The sequence below is a fragment of the Dreissena polymorpha genome, chromosome 7 (assembly GCF_020536995.1).
Source record: "Dreissena polymorpha isolate Duluth1 chromosome 7, UMN_Dpol_1.0, whole genome shotgun sequence".
Lineage (NCBI taxonomy): Eukaryota > Metazoa > Mollusca > Bivalvia > Myida > Dreissenidae > Dreissena > Dreissena polymorpha.
Genome location: NC_068361.1, coordinates 33,082,932 through 33,097,070, shown reverse-complemented (window position 1 = coordinate 33,097,070; position 14,139 = coordinate 33,082,932). Strand labels below are relative to the sequence as shown.

Sequence of the window (14,139 nt, the reverse complement as noted above, 5' to 3'; positions counted from 1 at the left end):
GGCCTTTAAGATTGCAATTAACCCGAATTTCGCTTCAGACTGCAAGTACGGAGACCACATCGAAACGTGCGATGTACAGGACGGCAGGCAGTGCTACAACACCACAGTGCTCAAGCAGTGCTGTGCCACTTGCCATGGCTATGACACGCAGATACCAGGTAATCATAAGAAAACGGGTCATAATGCATGCGCGTCAAGTTCTATCTCAGATTAGCATGTGAAGACCTTACAGGCTTATCGGTGAGGCCACTGTCCGCATAAATAAATTTCCTTTTTGAAGAGTTTGCTTTACACAAAAATTATATGAAACCAAATATTGCCGTCCCTGATTACACTGAGACCACTGTCCGCATAAATTGAGACGCGTTCTGAGAAAACTGGGCATAATGCACTTGATGTTCGGCAAGGAGGGACTTCCTTGAAACTAAAAATACCATAAGGAAAGTGTCGTCCCTGATTAGCCTGTGCGGACTGTACAGGCTAATCTGGGACGACACTTTACGCACATGCATTAAGCCCAATTTTATCAGAACATGTCACAATTAGTTTTTTTAAGAGTCTTCCTTTACACAAACATTCCATGAGACCAAAAATTGTCGTCCCTGATGAGACTGTACAGACTGCAAAGGCTAATATGGAATAACACTTCACTCACCTGCATTTAATTCAATTTTCCCGAGGTAACCACACTGAACGGTCAATGCATAGCATTTGGTCTTTAAATCGTATGCATGTTTATAGTATCATGAGAACAGATTTGGTCCGTTAGACATTAATTTCTGGTGACTGACTAATTCCCTATACAAAACATAACATTACATCTAATATTAAAGCTGAAGTCGCCGATTTGTAAACGCCAAAGCCTTTGGAGAATAAACCATTTGCTGGCTGTGCTAACCTTAAACTTATCTCATCAACGTTGAACTTATAGAAATATAAAGAGTCTCGTTCTGAGAAAACTGGGTTTAATGCATGTGCCTTAAGTGTCGTCCCAGTTTAGCCTGTGCAATCCGCACATGCTAATCAGGGACGACAATTTCCGCTTTTATGGAATTTTTCGTTTAAATGATGTCTATTTTTAGCAAAAATCCAGTTTAGGTGGAAAGTGTCGTCCCGGATTAGCCTGTGTGGACTGCACATGCTTATCTGGGATGACACTTTACGCACATGCATTTTGTCCATTTTTCTCAGAACGCGACATTATAGTATTTGAACGTCACATGTACTGTATGTGTACTCCACAGAAAACCTCGGATAAAAACTGCGGTCATTTAAAAGAACGATAATAATAATCGTTTCGTTGCCTTATTTTTAATAGTTCTTATATGGTATCTTTGTAACTGCCTTTTCAAACAAATATTAAAAATAAATAATTTTTATTTAAAAAATGTACATGTCATTCATGTCCGATTCAGTTAAACTATTAAAAACTGCATGCATTTAAATGTTGATGTGTACTAATTCAGGAATTCCAGAGTCATCGCCAGCGGAACAAAACGTGCTTTGAACGTTCTTTATGTTAAGCAAAACACCTATCCCATAAAGAAGACTGGAAAAAACATAGGAAATCTCATTACAAAACAAACTCAAGGATTAATACAAGAGTTAATTCTTTGAAACATCTCTTGCAGCTCGTTTGGTAGTACAACCAGTTGCAATGCGTGCTTAAGCGCACACTTAGCCCATTAAAAATCATTTTTAAATGAAGATACACATTTAATATTTATAAAATCAAACAACAGCCACAAATAAACCAACGCTTGTGCAAAAATGAAACCGCAAATTCAAACACGCATGTGGCTGTTACCGATTATAATCATTCGTAAACTGACTATTAGCTTACAAATAATACGTAGTGAAAAACACATTTAAATCAACTCAACTTCCCATCATAACCTATACATTACTTTCGACGGTGATAATATGAGGTTTTGTTAATAAAACTTTTTACAAAAGGCAAATGCGTACCGTTGGAACACCTAAATGTCCCTTATTGTATTATTCGTGCTTGGATTTCGAGAACAATTTTATTTTACACCTTTGTTAAAAGTCTGGACTTTGTATATGCATTCATCATATTTATTATGAGTTGGAATTACACACGTAATTAGTAACACCAATACTAATAATTTATGTACAGATTCATACGAATTGAGGACATAACAAGGCAAGGTTTTCGCAAGGGTGTGACTTGCGTTTTTGATAACATAATGTTTTTATTGGATATATTGTAAGTCACTAAAGTTTATATTTAAGTATACATCCATAAATATTTATTATATGTCAAACACGCCTTTTAAATAGCTAAATTAACTCAAATAATACGCGAAGATATGATAGGAAAGCAACCATACATAATTTGTCTTTACTACATAGAAATGACGTGGTTTGTTGTTTCGCCGAGGTTTTTAATTTAGTCTTATATATCATGTCAGACTGCAAATACGGAAACAAGAAGCCTTCTTGTCGGGTAGAGCTCTGTTCAAACTACACCCTTGTCGATAGGGCGGACTGCTGCAAGACATGCAAGGGGTCGTTCATCAATAACACACAGCAGGCGACCACGGGGATACCTAGGACAACGTTGGGGCCTACACTGGAAGGTCCAGGAGCTGTGACGGAAGGGCTGAAAAATAAAGCGGACACAGAATCACTTCCAGGTTATCATACGGGCCGCGTTCTGGAAAACTGGGCTTAATGTACATGCGTAAAGTGTCAAACCAGATTAGCTAATCTAGTCAAATAAGAGCCGACACTAGCCGCTTTTATAAAATGTTGTGTTTAAAGAAAGCCTCTTCTAAATGATAATTCAGCGTAATCGGAAAGTGTCGTTCCTGATAAGCCTGTGCGCACTGCACAGGCTAATATGGGAAGACATTTTAAGGAAAGTTTTCTCACACGACTCATCTTAATGTAGAGTGGTGTTATATAAATTAAACAACATTGACTGATTTCCATTGTAACGTCTCAAATGCTTCAAGCCTAAAAACCTCAGAAGCACACTTTCATGTTGGTACTTTATTTCATAAACATCTTTGTTGTGTTTGTATTGTGATTTTGAACTTTCTCTGTTCTTGACCGCCTGATACTTACAAACAATTATCAACTATGTATCACAGACCTGTTTACCCTACCGATTGCTTCTCAGTAGTATGGAGGGCATCTCTCAGTAGTTTGGGGCTGTTGTCAGTAGTTTTAAACTTTTCAATCATTTTGAGCATTAAAACACCATGACTGGGTCACATATCAGTTTAACGGTACATAAAGCATTAGATGAATTTACTTGCTAATAATAAAATATGTTAGGTGATTTTTATTTTGCTTTGATGTTTTACAACCTGTGCCATTTGGATTGGGAAAATTAGCGCGATAAACCATGAAATTGGAAAAATTAGCGCGATAAACCATGAAATTGGAAAAAATAGCGCGATAAACCATGAAATTGGAAAAAATAGCGCGATAAACCATGAAATTGGAAAAAATAGCGCGATAAACCATGAAATTGGAAAAAATAGCGCGATAAACCATGAAATTGGAAAAAATAGCGAAATAAACCATGAAATTGGAAAAAAATAGCGCGATAAGCCATGAAATTGGAAAAAAACGCGATAAACCATGAAATTGGAAAAAAATAGCGCGATAAACCATGAAATTTGTAGACATTAAGCATTATACATATGATTATAAGTAACAAAATTAAAATTGTTTTTAAGTGCATGCTTGACAGCATTTTATATTATAAAGGGCTGCTTCAATGTCTTCTTAAAGTGAAGACAATATTAAGTTAATATCCATCCACATGCTTATTTAACTTGCAATAATCTATAGATTCTTAAATACACCATTTGATCATAAGCTCTTTAAGAGTAGCTATTAATTTAATTCAGTATTTTTTTTTAATTAAATATCATAAGGGAAAAAAAACAAATATTAACAAACATCCTGTAGTTTAGTGTTCTTGTTGTGTTAATGATGTATTAAATGGAGTTAGAATAATATATTTCATTTGTTTACCTTTCAATTTCTTGCACTTGACAACATCAGTTCAATGCTTTTTCATTAAACTGTACAGCGTAACAAACATAATAAAGCAGAATATGCATATCTACATCTACATGATACGGCTATACAATCGTATGAACGATTATCAGAAGCAGGCGCGTATGAATCTGATTATACACAGATCCACTAACATATAAATCAAATCATGTTTTTCTCTTTCCATTTTCGAACGATACTCATCTTATAATAATAAATGCTCTAACTTTGTGAGTAGACTAAACTCCAATTTTCCAACACTCGTTTCCGTGACGCACATTTACTGTGCAGATTTCTGATAAATATTTGTTTTCGTTTTTTTTAAATCTGAAACGTAGTATGTTGCGTTAATTGACTCACGCATAACATTATTCCCTAATGACCATATGATATTATCCGTTGTTAATGTGAATGGTATTTATTATTTTCACCTTTAATCGCAATTTCTCGTCTGCTTGCCGCCATCTTGGACATGTGTAAAAACAGGCGTGCTCAATCACGATACATCGACTATCGTCGGTATTCTCCGCAATAGAAAGAGAGATGTGTATATTGGATAGCAACGTAAAATCGTATATATTCGGCTAAATTTGCGAACAAATACTCAAGTCAGTTCGGTGACGACTCGACAAGATACTATCATCATGACAGTCAGGCAATGAACCTGTTTCTTAACATAATATCCATATCGTTGCTCAAAATGTATGCTATGCTGTTAACATACAAAACGCATTTTCATGATGCCTATATCCCAAACAGTTTTGACAACAGTTTTAAATAGTATTAAGTTTTTTGTCTGGCCTATTTTCAGACTGGGTAGTCCCAACGGTTACAACAGGGGGGCTGGCCCTGTTGGTTCTCGCCGTCATTCTTGCAGTGTTTATTCTACGTCGAAGTCGGAAAAGAAGTGCAGCCAAGTCATCCTCTCTCAGCATGGTACTTTGATTATTAAATCGAAATATAATATCCTTTTTGCGAACTTTCGACCATTATGACGATCGTGATACTTTTCAGATATTGAACGATTCAATATGTTGCCTTCACCTACATATTTAATAGTTGTTTTTTTATGTATTTAGTAGATAGGAAAGGCATTTTGTACATTTTTAATAGCGATAATTAATTTATAAAGAAATGATTTATAATGTAATTGTTCGCGGTCGTGTAGTTGATAAGGTATATCCCTAGCGACCGAGGGGGGGGGGGGGGGGGGGGTAACGGGATCGAGGCCAATGTGGGAGCTTTCTGTAGAACTTCACAAAAGACATTAAATACTGGTTCTGCCTATGTAACGGACTCAAGGCAGTCCGCACAGACTAATCAGGGACAACACTTTCCGCTTTTATGATATTTTTCCTTTCGAGAAAGTTTCCTCTTCGCGAAAATCCAGTTAAGGCGAAAGCGTCGTCCCTGATTAGACTGTGTGGACTGCACATGCTAATCTGGGACGACACATTACGCACATTTATCCCATTTTCACCGCGACATTGACGGTATAACACGTTGTGGAGTATACTTGCTTGTATTCAACACTGTGGAATATACCTGTCGCGTGCACGGACTACTTTTCAAATGACGTCATGCGATATGCGCTAAAATTAGGTCGATATTGTTTGGTTCATTGATCGAATTTTAAGGTCACCCATTGGAAGAAAATGAGCATATTTTGCAGAAAAATATATATTTGACATATTCACCAAAAGAAATGTTGAAATAAAATATAAAATTACACGATTTTTGTTTTGTTATTTTTTATTTATATTTACTTTACCACTGAATGATTTTTCATAAGAAACAAAGTCGACAAAACTTAAGCTTCAAAATTATTCGACCTTAAACCTTTAAATCTAGTCATATGACATAATTTTTCGCCATCCGTATAATGAATCAGCTGATTGATGGCGTCATAAAATGACATACTTATTGCGTCATTTTTCCGAATTTATTTGACGATTTATTATAAACGCGACTTATTTCACATGTTTTCTACATGTACTGTATGTCGACATATCTGAATTGTCAATTGATCACATTTTCCTTATTTCGTGTAATGTGCATTGTTTATAACCAATGCATATACTTTTGACATTTAACTTAAAAATTAAGAATGTACAACAAGCCATACACATATCGCACAATTCATGAATAATCTGCTATGTTTGCTTTCCTATTTAATTCACGTTAGGCATAGAGCTGTGTAAAGTATAAGATGGTAAAAATAGCACCACACTGGAATTGGGATCGTCCCATTTTGTACACGGGTATTTTCTACTCATTTATCTGTTGTGTACAGGAATGTTTTTCATTCTTTGTGTATTTATATATTAAATTATTTTCTCGTACTCAAAGCGCATTTACCATAGATAAATAAAATATTGTGCAAGTTTAAACATAATTATGTTTGTATGCAGAAATCTGCAAATGCAACCGAGTTTACCAACGGCTATTATTAGATAAACTGCTCCAGTTCATTTGAACAGCAGTAATGTAGAGTACATGACGTGGCGTGTGACGAAGAAGAAAGTTTATTAAGTTCATAAACTCATTTGAATAAAGTGATAGAATGGCATAAGGGTCTTTATTTAACTATGCTAAAATAATTATTAAAGACCCTAGATGCAAAATCGTCATTTATTGAGTTAAATGGATTATTAGATGGATTTTAAAGGATAATTAAATTTAAAGGTAAGATACTAGTTCTTACGTGTTTTGATTTTTGTTTGTACTTTTGTCGTTCCCTTTTCTCGGGGAAATGATTTTAACATGGGCGCCATTGATGCATCGGATCACACACGGCATACCCATAACATTATATAAAAGAACACGTTCTGCGCGTCCTTCAATTCGTCGTCCGAAGTCGGAAAACGTATTGCCCTGTATATTAAGCCAAATAAAGTCTCAGTCGCTGCAATTGTCTGTTTACTCGTCAAAATTGTCAAGGTCGTCGATAGCTAAAGAAACTTCAACGTACAGTTTATATAGTATTGACAGACCTGTACAAAGTCGCGCCAGTCAAAAATCATAAAAAGCGACATTTAAAGTTATGGTAGCCAGAACTAGGTCGTCGATGGTGTACATGTATGTTGACATCGACAGCATTTTGTCAGGATCAATCGCCGCCATATTGGATTTTGATCATTTTCTTTCGAAAATAAAATGAATTATAGTAAAGTAAATTCTTCTTTTCGCGGTCGTAATGTGTTAAATTCGCATACAGCGTAAAATTGAATCGAGGCATATGGTGATATTTTTACTTGTTTGTCAGTTTGTGTGTGAATTTTTTAAAGACTATTTTGCGTACCAGAACAAATACATGTATATCACTACGCATGGTTACATTTGTTAGATTTAGGCGCTTTTATTATAAAATTATTGTTAATGTTATTAGATCTATTTATGTTAAATGTCACGTTGAAAAAATCAAATGGGATAAATAGAATACTAGGATTAGCGTTGAATACAGAGAAGTTTATGTTGCTCGGCTCGAACACCGAAAGCGCTCGCCAAGGCTCGCGCTTCCGGCGTTCTAAGCCTCGCAGCATAAACTTCTCTGTATTCAACGCTTACCTAGTATTCTCTATGTATTTAACCCCCTTTTCACGGAGCACGGCTGTTATCATATAACCCTAATAAATCACGTATGTAAAGCGTTTCTGGGAATGACACTTTCCGCTTTGTGAATTTTTCTATACAAATTATACATAAAATGTATACACTCTAATACCTTTCAAGTTCGTACTATGATTGCTCGAACGAAGCTTTATGAACTGCATTTAGCTCGAGTCTCCCACGAAATGACTCAAATGTTTGTGATCTTTATTTACAGGCAACAGTTGATAGCAACATAAGCCATCGCGCCCCCGTCCCCCTTCCCCGCCCCGACAGCACCAAAGCCGAAAGCGTCCGGGAGCAGACCCCTAGTGAGGAATATGACTACATTGGCCAGGAATATATCGAACATGCGGACAGGTAAATGTGATTTCGAGAAATTAGGAGGCCGTAATATGTGTGAGTAGTTTCTTCTGCGTTGCTCCGATTGCATTTCAGACAATACATACTTTAAACTCATTTATATTCGTCAGCATAGAATTTTGCGGCTAAACATAGTGTTTTCTTGGACACTAAAAATAAAATTGCGTCGGTTATTTTCCTGTGTTTTAGTTTAACCGATTTATGCCTAGCGTCTAGAAAAAAGGCCTGTGCAAACAGCGTAGAGCCAGATGAGACGCCGCATGATGCTGTTTGCTTAAAGGAATTTCTTTAAGAAATATTCTAATATAGAAATAAATATACTAGTCATCCCTACTTTTGGAAATAAATTGATCAAATTTAGAAGGATGGGAGAGTCCACTGTGCATAAATGGGTTAAGTCGTAGATCGGTCAAACCACGAAATCAGCGAAAATAAATGCCCCACAAATATGATTTTACAGCAGTAGGTGTGGTATTGTCACATTCTGGCGTTAGTAGCGTCAAGTTCTCGCGACTTTCAGTAAAAACTTACCATATTTATTTTGCATGATTTTTCCTGCATCTTAGCTCCAGAGGGGGTAATAAAGTGATGCAACAATTATGTCTACCCGCTAAGAAATTTCGTAGCGAGTTAAGTCGAGATAATATCACTTTATTACCCCTGCGATGCTGTAGGGCGGGGAGGGGGCACGGGGCGAGGGGCTCTGGTGGCTATCAACAGTGGCCTGCAAATACAGATCACATACATTTGAGTCGTTTCGTGGAAAACCCACGCTAAAACTAGATAGCTATTAGACGGTATACATTACATATATAAATATGTATGATAGCGACGTCCATGCCGAGACAGGTATTCTTCGCCGTTTTATACCCGTTTTTATTTCTATTATTTTAAATGCAGCCCACTTTCAATCAATATCAGCAAGAAAGTTATAAGCGTCTATTTCGTTGTAATGTTTGCTCTATATCTCGCCTCAATTTGCTACGAAATTTCTTAGCAGGATGACTAAATTGCAGCTCCAATAAGAAAATTCGCAGCGAGTACAATCGAGATAAAAAGCGAATTTTAATACGAAATAAACGCTAATCACTTTCCTACTGATATTTCTGGAAAGTGAGCGTCATTTAAAACATAATGAGATGTACAAAAGGGTGTACAAAGGGTAAACAAACCTAACTCGGCATGTTCGTCGCCATCTGGACTATAACGTGATAACGCCCTCACCCCCCCCCCCTAACTCGGCATGTTCGTCGCCATCTGGACTATAACGTGATAACGCCCTCACCCCCCTACCTCGGTATGTTCGTCGCCATCTGGACTATAACGTGATAACGCCCTCACCCCCCCCTACCTCGGTATGTTCGTCGCCATCTGGACTATAACGTGATAACGCACTCACCCCCCTACCTCGGTATGTTCGTCGCCATCTGGACTATAACGTGATAACGCCCTCACCCCCCCCCCTACCTCGGTATGTTCGTCGCCATCTGGACTATAACGTGATAACGCCCTCACCCCCCCCCCCTACCTCGGTATGTTCGTCGCCATCTGGACTATAACGTGATAACGCCCTCACCCCCCCTACCTCGGTATGTTCGTCGCCATCTGGACTATAACGTGATAACGCCCTCACCCCCCCCCCCTACCTCGGTATGTTCGTCGCCATCTGGACTATAACGTGATAACGCCCTCACCCCCCCCCCCCCTACCTCGGTATGTTCGTCGCCATCTGGACTATAACGTGATAACGCCCTCAACCCCCCCCCCCTACCTCGGTATGTTCGTCGCCATCTGGACTATAACGTGATAACGCCCTCACCCCCCCCTACCTCGGTATGTTCGTCGCCATCTGGACTATAACGTGATAACGCCCTCACCCCCCCCCTACCTCGGTATGTTCGTCGCCATCTGGACTATAACGTGATAACGCCCTCACCCCCCCCCCCCCCCCCCCTACCTCGGTATGTTCGTCGCCATCTGGACTATAACGTGATAACGCCCTCACCCCCCCTCTGAGCTTGCTCGCGCAAATTCTTGAACATGCATTCAAGTGTCTTAAAGCTTTTAGTCGTACTTTGTCGCAGGGGTACTTGACTGCGATATCAACTGACACAATAATTCAGTTACAAATTGAAAATATTTTAGCTTATTTGCGAAAAACACTTACAAATGAAAACCAGCGTAAAAACGATTCGCTAAAGTTATTAACCCTTTCAGTGCGGGAACCGAATTTTAAAGGCCTTTGCAAACAGTTTGGATCCAGATGAGACGCCACAGAACGTGGCGTCTCATCAGGATCCAAACTGTTTGCTATTCTGATAGTATTCTTTGAAAAAAAGAGAAGAAAATGCTAATTTTAGAAAGTCTGCAGACGACATTTTAGCAGACAACAAATTTCCCAGCATGCAAAGTTAATAACGTCGTAAGGCTACCTGTTCATGGAAAAGTAGCAAGAGCATAAACATCTTTGTTTTAATTGCCATACGTAATACATACTCACACGAAATGCATTCATGCGGAAATTAAAAAGGTTAGATAATAAAAACAGTTCAAATGATAATGAAGTTGAAATCATAACATATTAAAAATCGTACACAAGTTAAGTTTATATATTAAATTGCGCCTCTAAAAATATGAAGCGTACAATACTTTAAATACCCATTTATATTTATAATTTAAATGATCGCAACCATTACATTCTCAAACTATTTTTAAAAGGGTGACAACGATATTTCATCCGAAATACAATGATTAAGGTATCACAAAAACATCAAATCAAACGCTCGTCCTATACAGAGATGAAACTGTCATCAGCACAGTACGCAACTGCGATAAAATGTGTCTTGTTCTGTGAAAACTGGGCAAAGTACACATGCGCAAAGTGTAGTCCCAGATTAACCTGTGCATTTTTCGTTTAAAGGAAATCTAGTTTACGCAGAAAGTGTATTCCCTAATTAGCCTGTGCCGACTGCACAGGCTAATCTGGGATGACTCTTAACGCACATGCATTAAGCCCTGTTTTCTCAGAACAAGGCTCAAATAAAAGCCATAATTTCACATACCCATAGCTGTTTCGAACGTTCAGCTTCATAAACCTAGTTACTACATGGATGCAAACAGACGCACTCAACAATTATATTTCATACCAGGATAATGTTTTTATGTAAACCGTGTAAGTGCGATGCGCTGAAAAACAGAGGTTTGCTCGTGCTAACTTTCGAAATGGTTTGACAAACTTTATTTTTAAATACAAAGTGGAATTGCAAAACAATAGTTGTTTGTGTCATTACACTTTAGTTTGGTTATTGTAACTCCAAGTGTTTTCCCGGCTCAGTCCGTGCACAGAACGGCATGTTATACCTCATCAGGTTTATTGTTAGTAGATACTGTCCTAAAGAATATACAAAATTCTCAAACACATTGCAGTTAAACAAGACCTTTTTATAGGCTGTGATTTTACATAACCCTTTAAAAATACTTTCTTTCAAAATATAATCTCGTTAGCTGACGATACTCCCAATCGAGTTGTTTCCCATTTGTACACTTTTTCATTGCGAATAATTCAGTACAACCAAACATATCGAATTTGCATCATTTTCTTTTGCATTCATACTTCATATTTCAATTGCGTGATAAAATTGATTTTATAACGGTTCGTGACCGTTCAATAACATTCAGCATCTGATTCCTGGATTGTATTGTTCAATATAATTTCAAAACAAGTTTTTAATTACAACTGGTAAGATAACTTCACGACTACATTAACGACATTAAATGTGTTTTTGAATCTTCAAAGTAAAAAACCAACCTCAATTAATGTACAGACACATTTAGCAAATGATGACATCGGAATTGCGTGCAATTTATCCCCATGAGCTTTTATTTGATATGAATGTTTTGATGGGCTGCGAGGTTTGTTTGTTAATTTGTTTTGACCAGTAATGGATAAACACTATATATCACGTCGGAGTTAATATGTTTCTTTTCAACATGTATTGATTAATTAGTAATGGAAAACTATTTCCTGTAACTTTCTAACAGCGTTGGTATTATTTATGTGTTGTGTGATGGATCAGTAACACACCAGCACTACCTTCCAGAAACGACCCTTTGCCACTGGCTCCCCGCGAATATCTGACCTGGGATGACCCCAATGCTCCGTACAGAAGGGTACTTTGCTCTAAAGAACTTAATGATCTACATGATGACGTTGCAAATCCGACCGTTCATACGTCCGCGCCGAAAAATCGTCATCAATTCGACGAGGTTGAAGGAAAAGTAGTTCCCAATGGGAGGCAGTCACCGTATGAAGCTTCTGAATATGCGCGCCTAGAGTCCAGTCAGCGCGAAGCCAGGAGACTTAATACATACAAGCTGTTCCCAACTTTAAAAGGTAGATTACCACATTAAATAAGATGTTATGTCAATACCTGTATATTGTGTATGCACACAGAGATGGTTTGCTCGTGTTACACAATTAAATGTAGCACGTGCTAATCAAAATATTTTCTTTGATAAAAAGGTATTTCAATTGATTTTGCATGTTTGATTAACAACTAAATAATGTTATCACGAGAGACATTGTTATTAACGAAAGCGAGTGTTTTATTTAAAGAGAGTGCCCAACTTTGCCTTTACAATGCCGGAAGGCAAATACAACACGATATGTATAGCGGGAAACCAGAAATATTTGGCATATCAAAATCCATGCTATAAGATGACACTAAAACCACTGGCTATTTTGTCAATCAATCCGTGTCTCTACAAGACAGTAATACGTCAGGCGCAAGCTAGTTTTGTGTGCACAAGGAAATTGATGTAGAATTAAAGGGACCTTTTCACACATTTTCATTTCTTGCGTGTTTTTTTATTAGACATGTAATGTGGTTATGATTTAATGTATATTTAGCATACATTCTCGAGACTAATACATGACCGTTATACATTGCGTTTGTTGAATACTGGTAATACTCTAAAGCAACCTATGTTTTACCTCAGTTAAAACAACAAAGACGCTACTATTGACGAATATACTAACCTATATGATCATACTGCCAGTTTAAATAAAAAAGACGTGCTTTAATTTCTTTTCAGGTACCGAGGAACATCAAACAGAAGAGCAACAATCGATGCGAGAATAAATTATCGCAGTCTACAAGTTGGTTGTAAAATTCGTCTCCAGTACACTGTGATTGCATGCTTATTTCAGAAGACATATACATTATATATACATGTACTTGTGCAAACGACGATACCTTAGAACTGTGTGTTTCCCGTATATCATTGAACCCATTTATGCCTAGTGAACTCTCCCATCCTTCTAAATTGGATCAATTTATTTACAAAATTAGAGATGTCTAATATATTTATTTCTATATTTAGAATATTTCTTACAGAAATTCCTTCAAGCAAACAGCGCAGACCCTGATAAGAAGCAGCATCATGCGGCGTCTCATCTGGGTCTGCGCTGTTTGCCACGGCCTTTTTTTCTAGACGGAGGGCATAAATGGGTTAGTGAAGACAGGCCTTAAATGAGGTATTTTTTATTGGTTGTCAGAGTTTATGATTTTTACATTTTACATTAGCATTTGCTTCAAAATTTAATTTAAGATTCTAGAATTAAGCATTCGTGTTTTCCGTGTTTTTATCTTTCCGAAAGTAAAACAGACACAATAATAAAACAAAATTGAACGACAATCGTTATCAAAACGAAGGTTAAGAAAATCGTACGGACCGCAATCTCGTTGTTACCATATTGCCTTCTCTTAAAATATATCAAAGTGTGAAGACATTCTGCTATCGCAATCTTTTCGTTCCCAATAGACCACAATGCGTCTTCTTCTATTGTTAGTGAGAAAGCTTTTCACGCATCAAATACTAATCGTTCATGTTTGACTGTAATTCTATTCGAAGGGAAGTTACCCAAAGATTGCTTTTTAAGAATATTAAGCAAGAGTTGTATAGACTTCGTCGCTCATTAAACCATTCACACAAAGTTTTACAAAACGCAGTCAACCAGTTAAACGCACACCGTTTAATGATATAATTAAATTATTATATAATTTAATTATAGGAGATGCATTCAACCAGGTAAACAAAGTTCATTCAATCGGCTACAAGAAAAGCATA

The 14,139-nt window shown here is 37.3% G+C and overlaps 1 protein-coding gene and 1 long non-coding RNA gene across 2 annotated transcripts in view; both read left to right on the top strand.

The window, feature by feature from the left end:
- The window catches only part of LOC127839612 (uncharacterized), a 13,174-nt gene extending 5,163 nt beyond the window's left edge, over positions 1 to 8,011 (top strand). Inside the window, exons 2-5 of the mRNA XM_052368000.1 lie at positions 39 to 158; positions 2,436 to 2,660; positions 4,850 to 4,974; positions 7,865 to 8,011. Of these exons, the coding sequence (XP_052223960.1) occupies positions 39 to 158; positions 2,436 to 2,660; positions 4,850 to 4,974; positions 7,865 to 8,011 (617 nt within the window). The remainder of the gene's footprint in view (positions 1 to 38; positions 159 to 2,435; positions 2,661 to 4,849; positions 4,975 to 7,864) is intronic.
- Positions 8,012 to 12,120: 4,109 nt separating this feature from the next.
- Positions 12,121 to 13,634, top strand: LOC127837712 (uncharacterized). Its single transcript, XR_008029444.1, has 2 exons — positions 12,121 to 12,403; positions 13,105 to 13,634. It is a non-coding gene; the product is annotated as an uncharacterized LOC127837712 (long non-coding RNA).
- Positions 13,635 to 14,139: the final 505 nt, after the last annotated feature.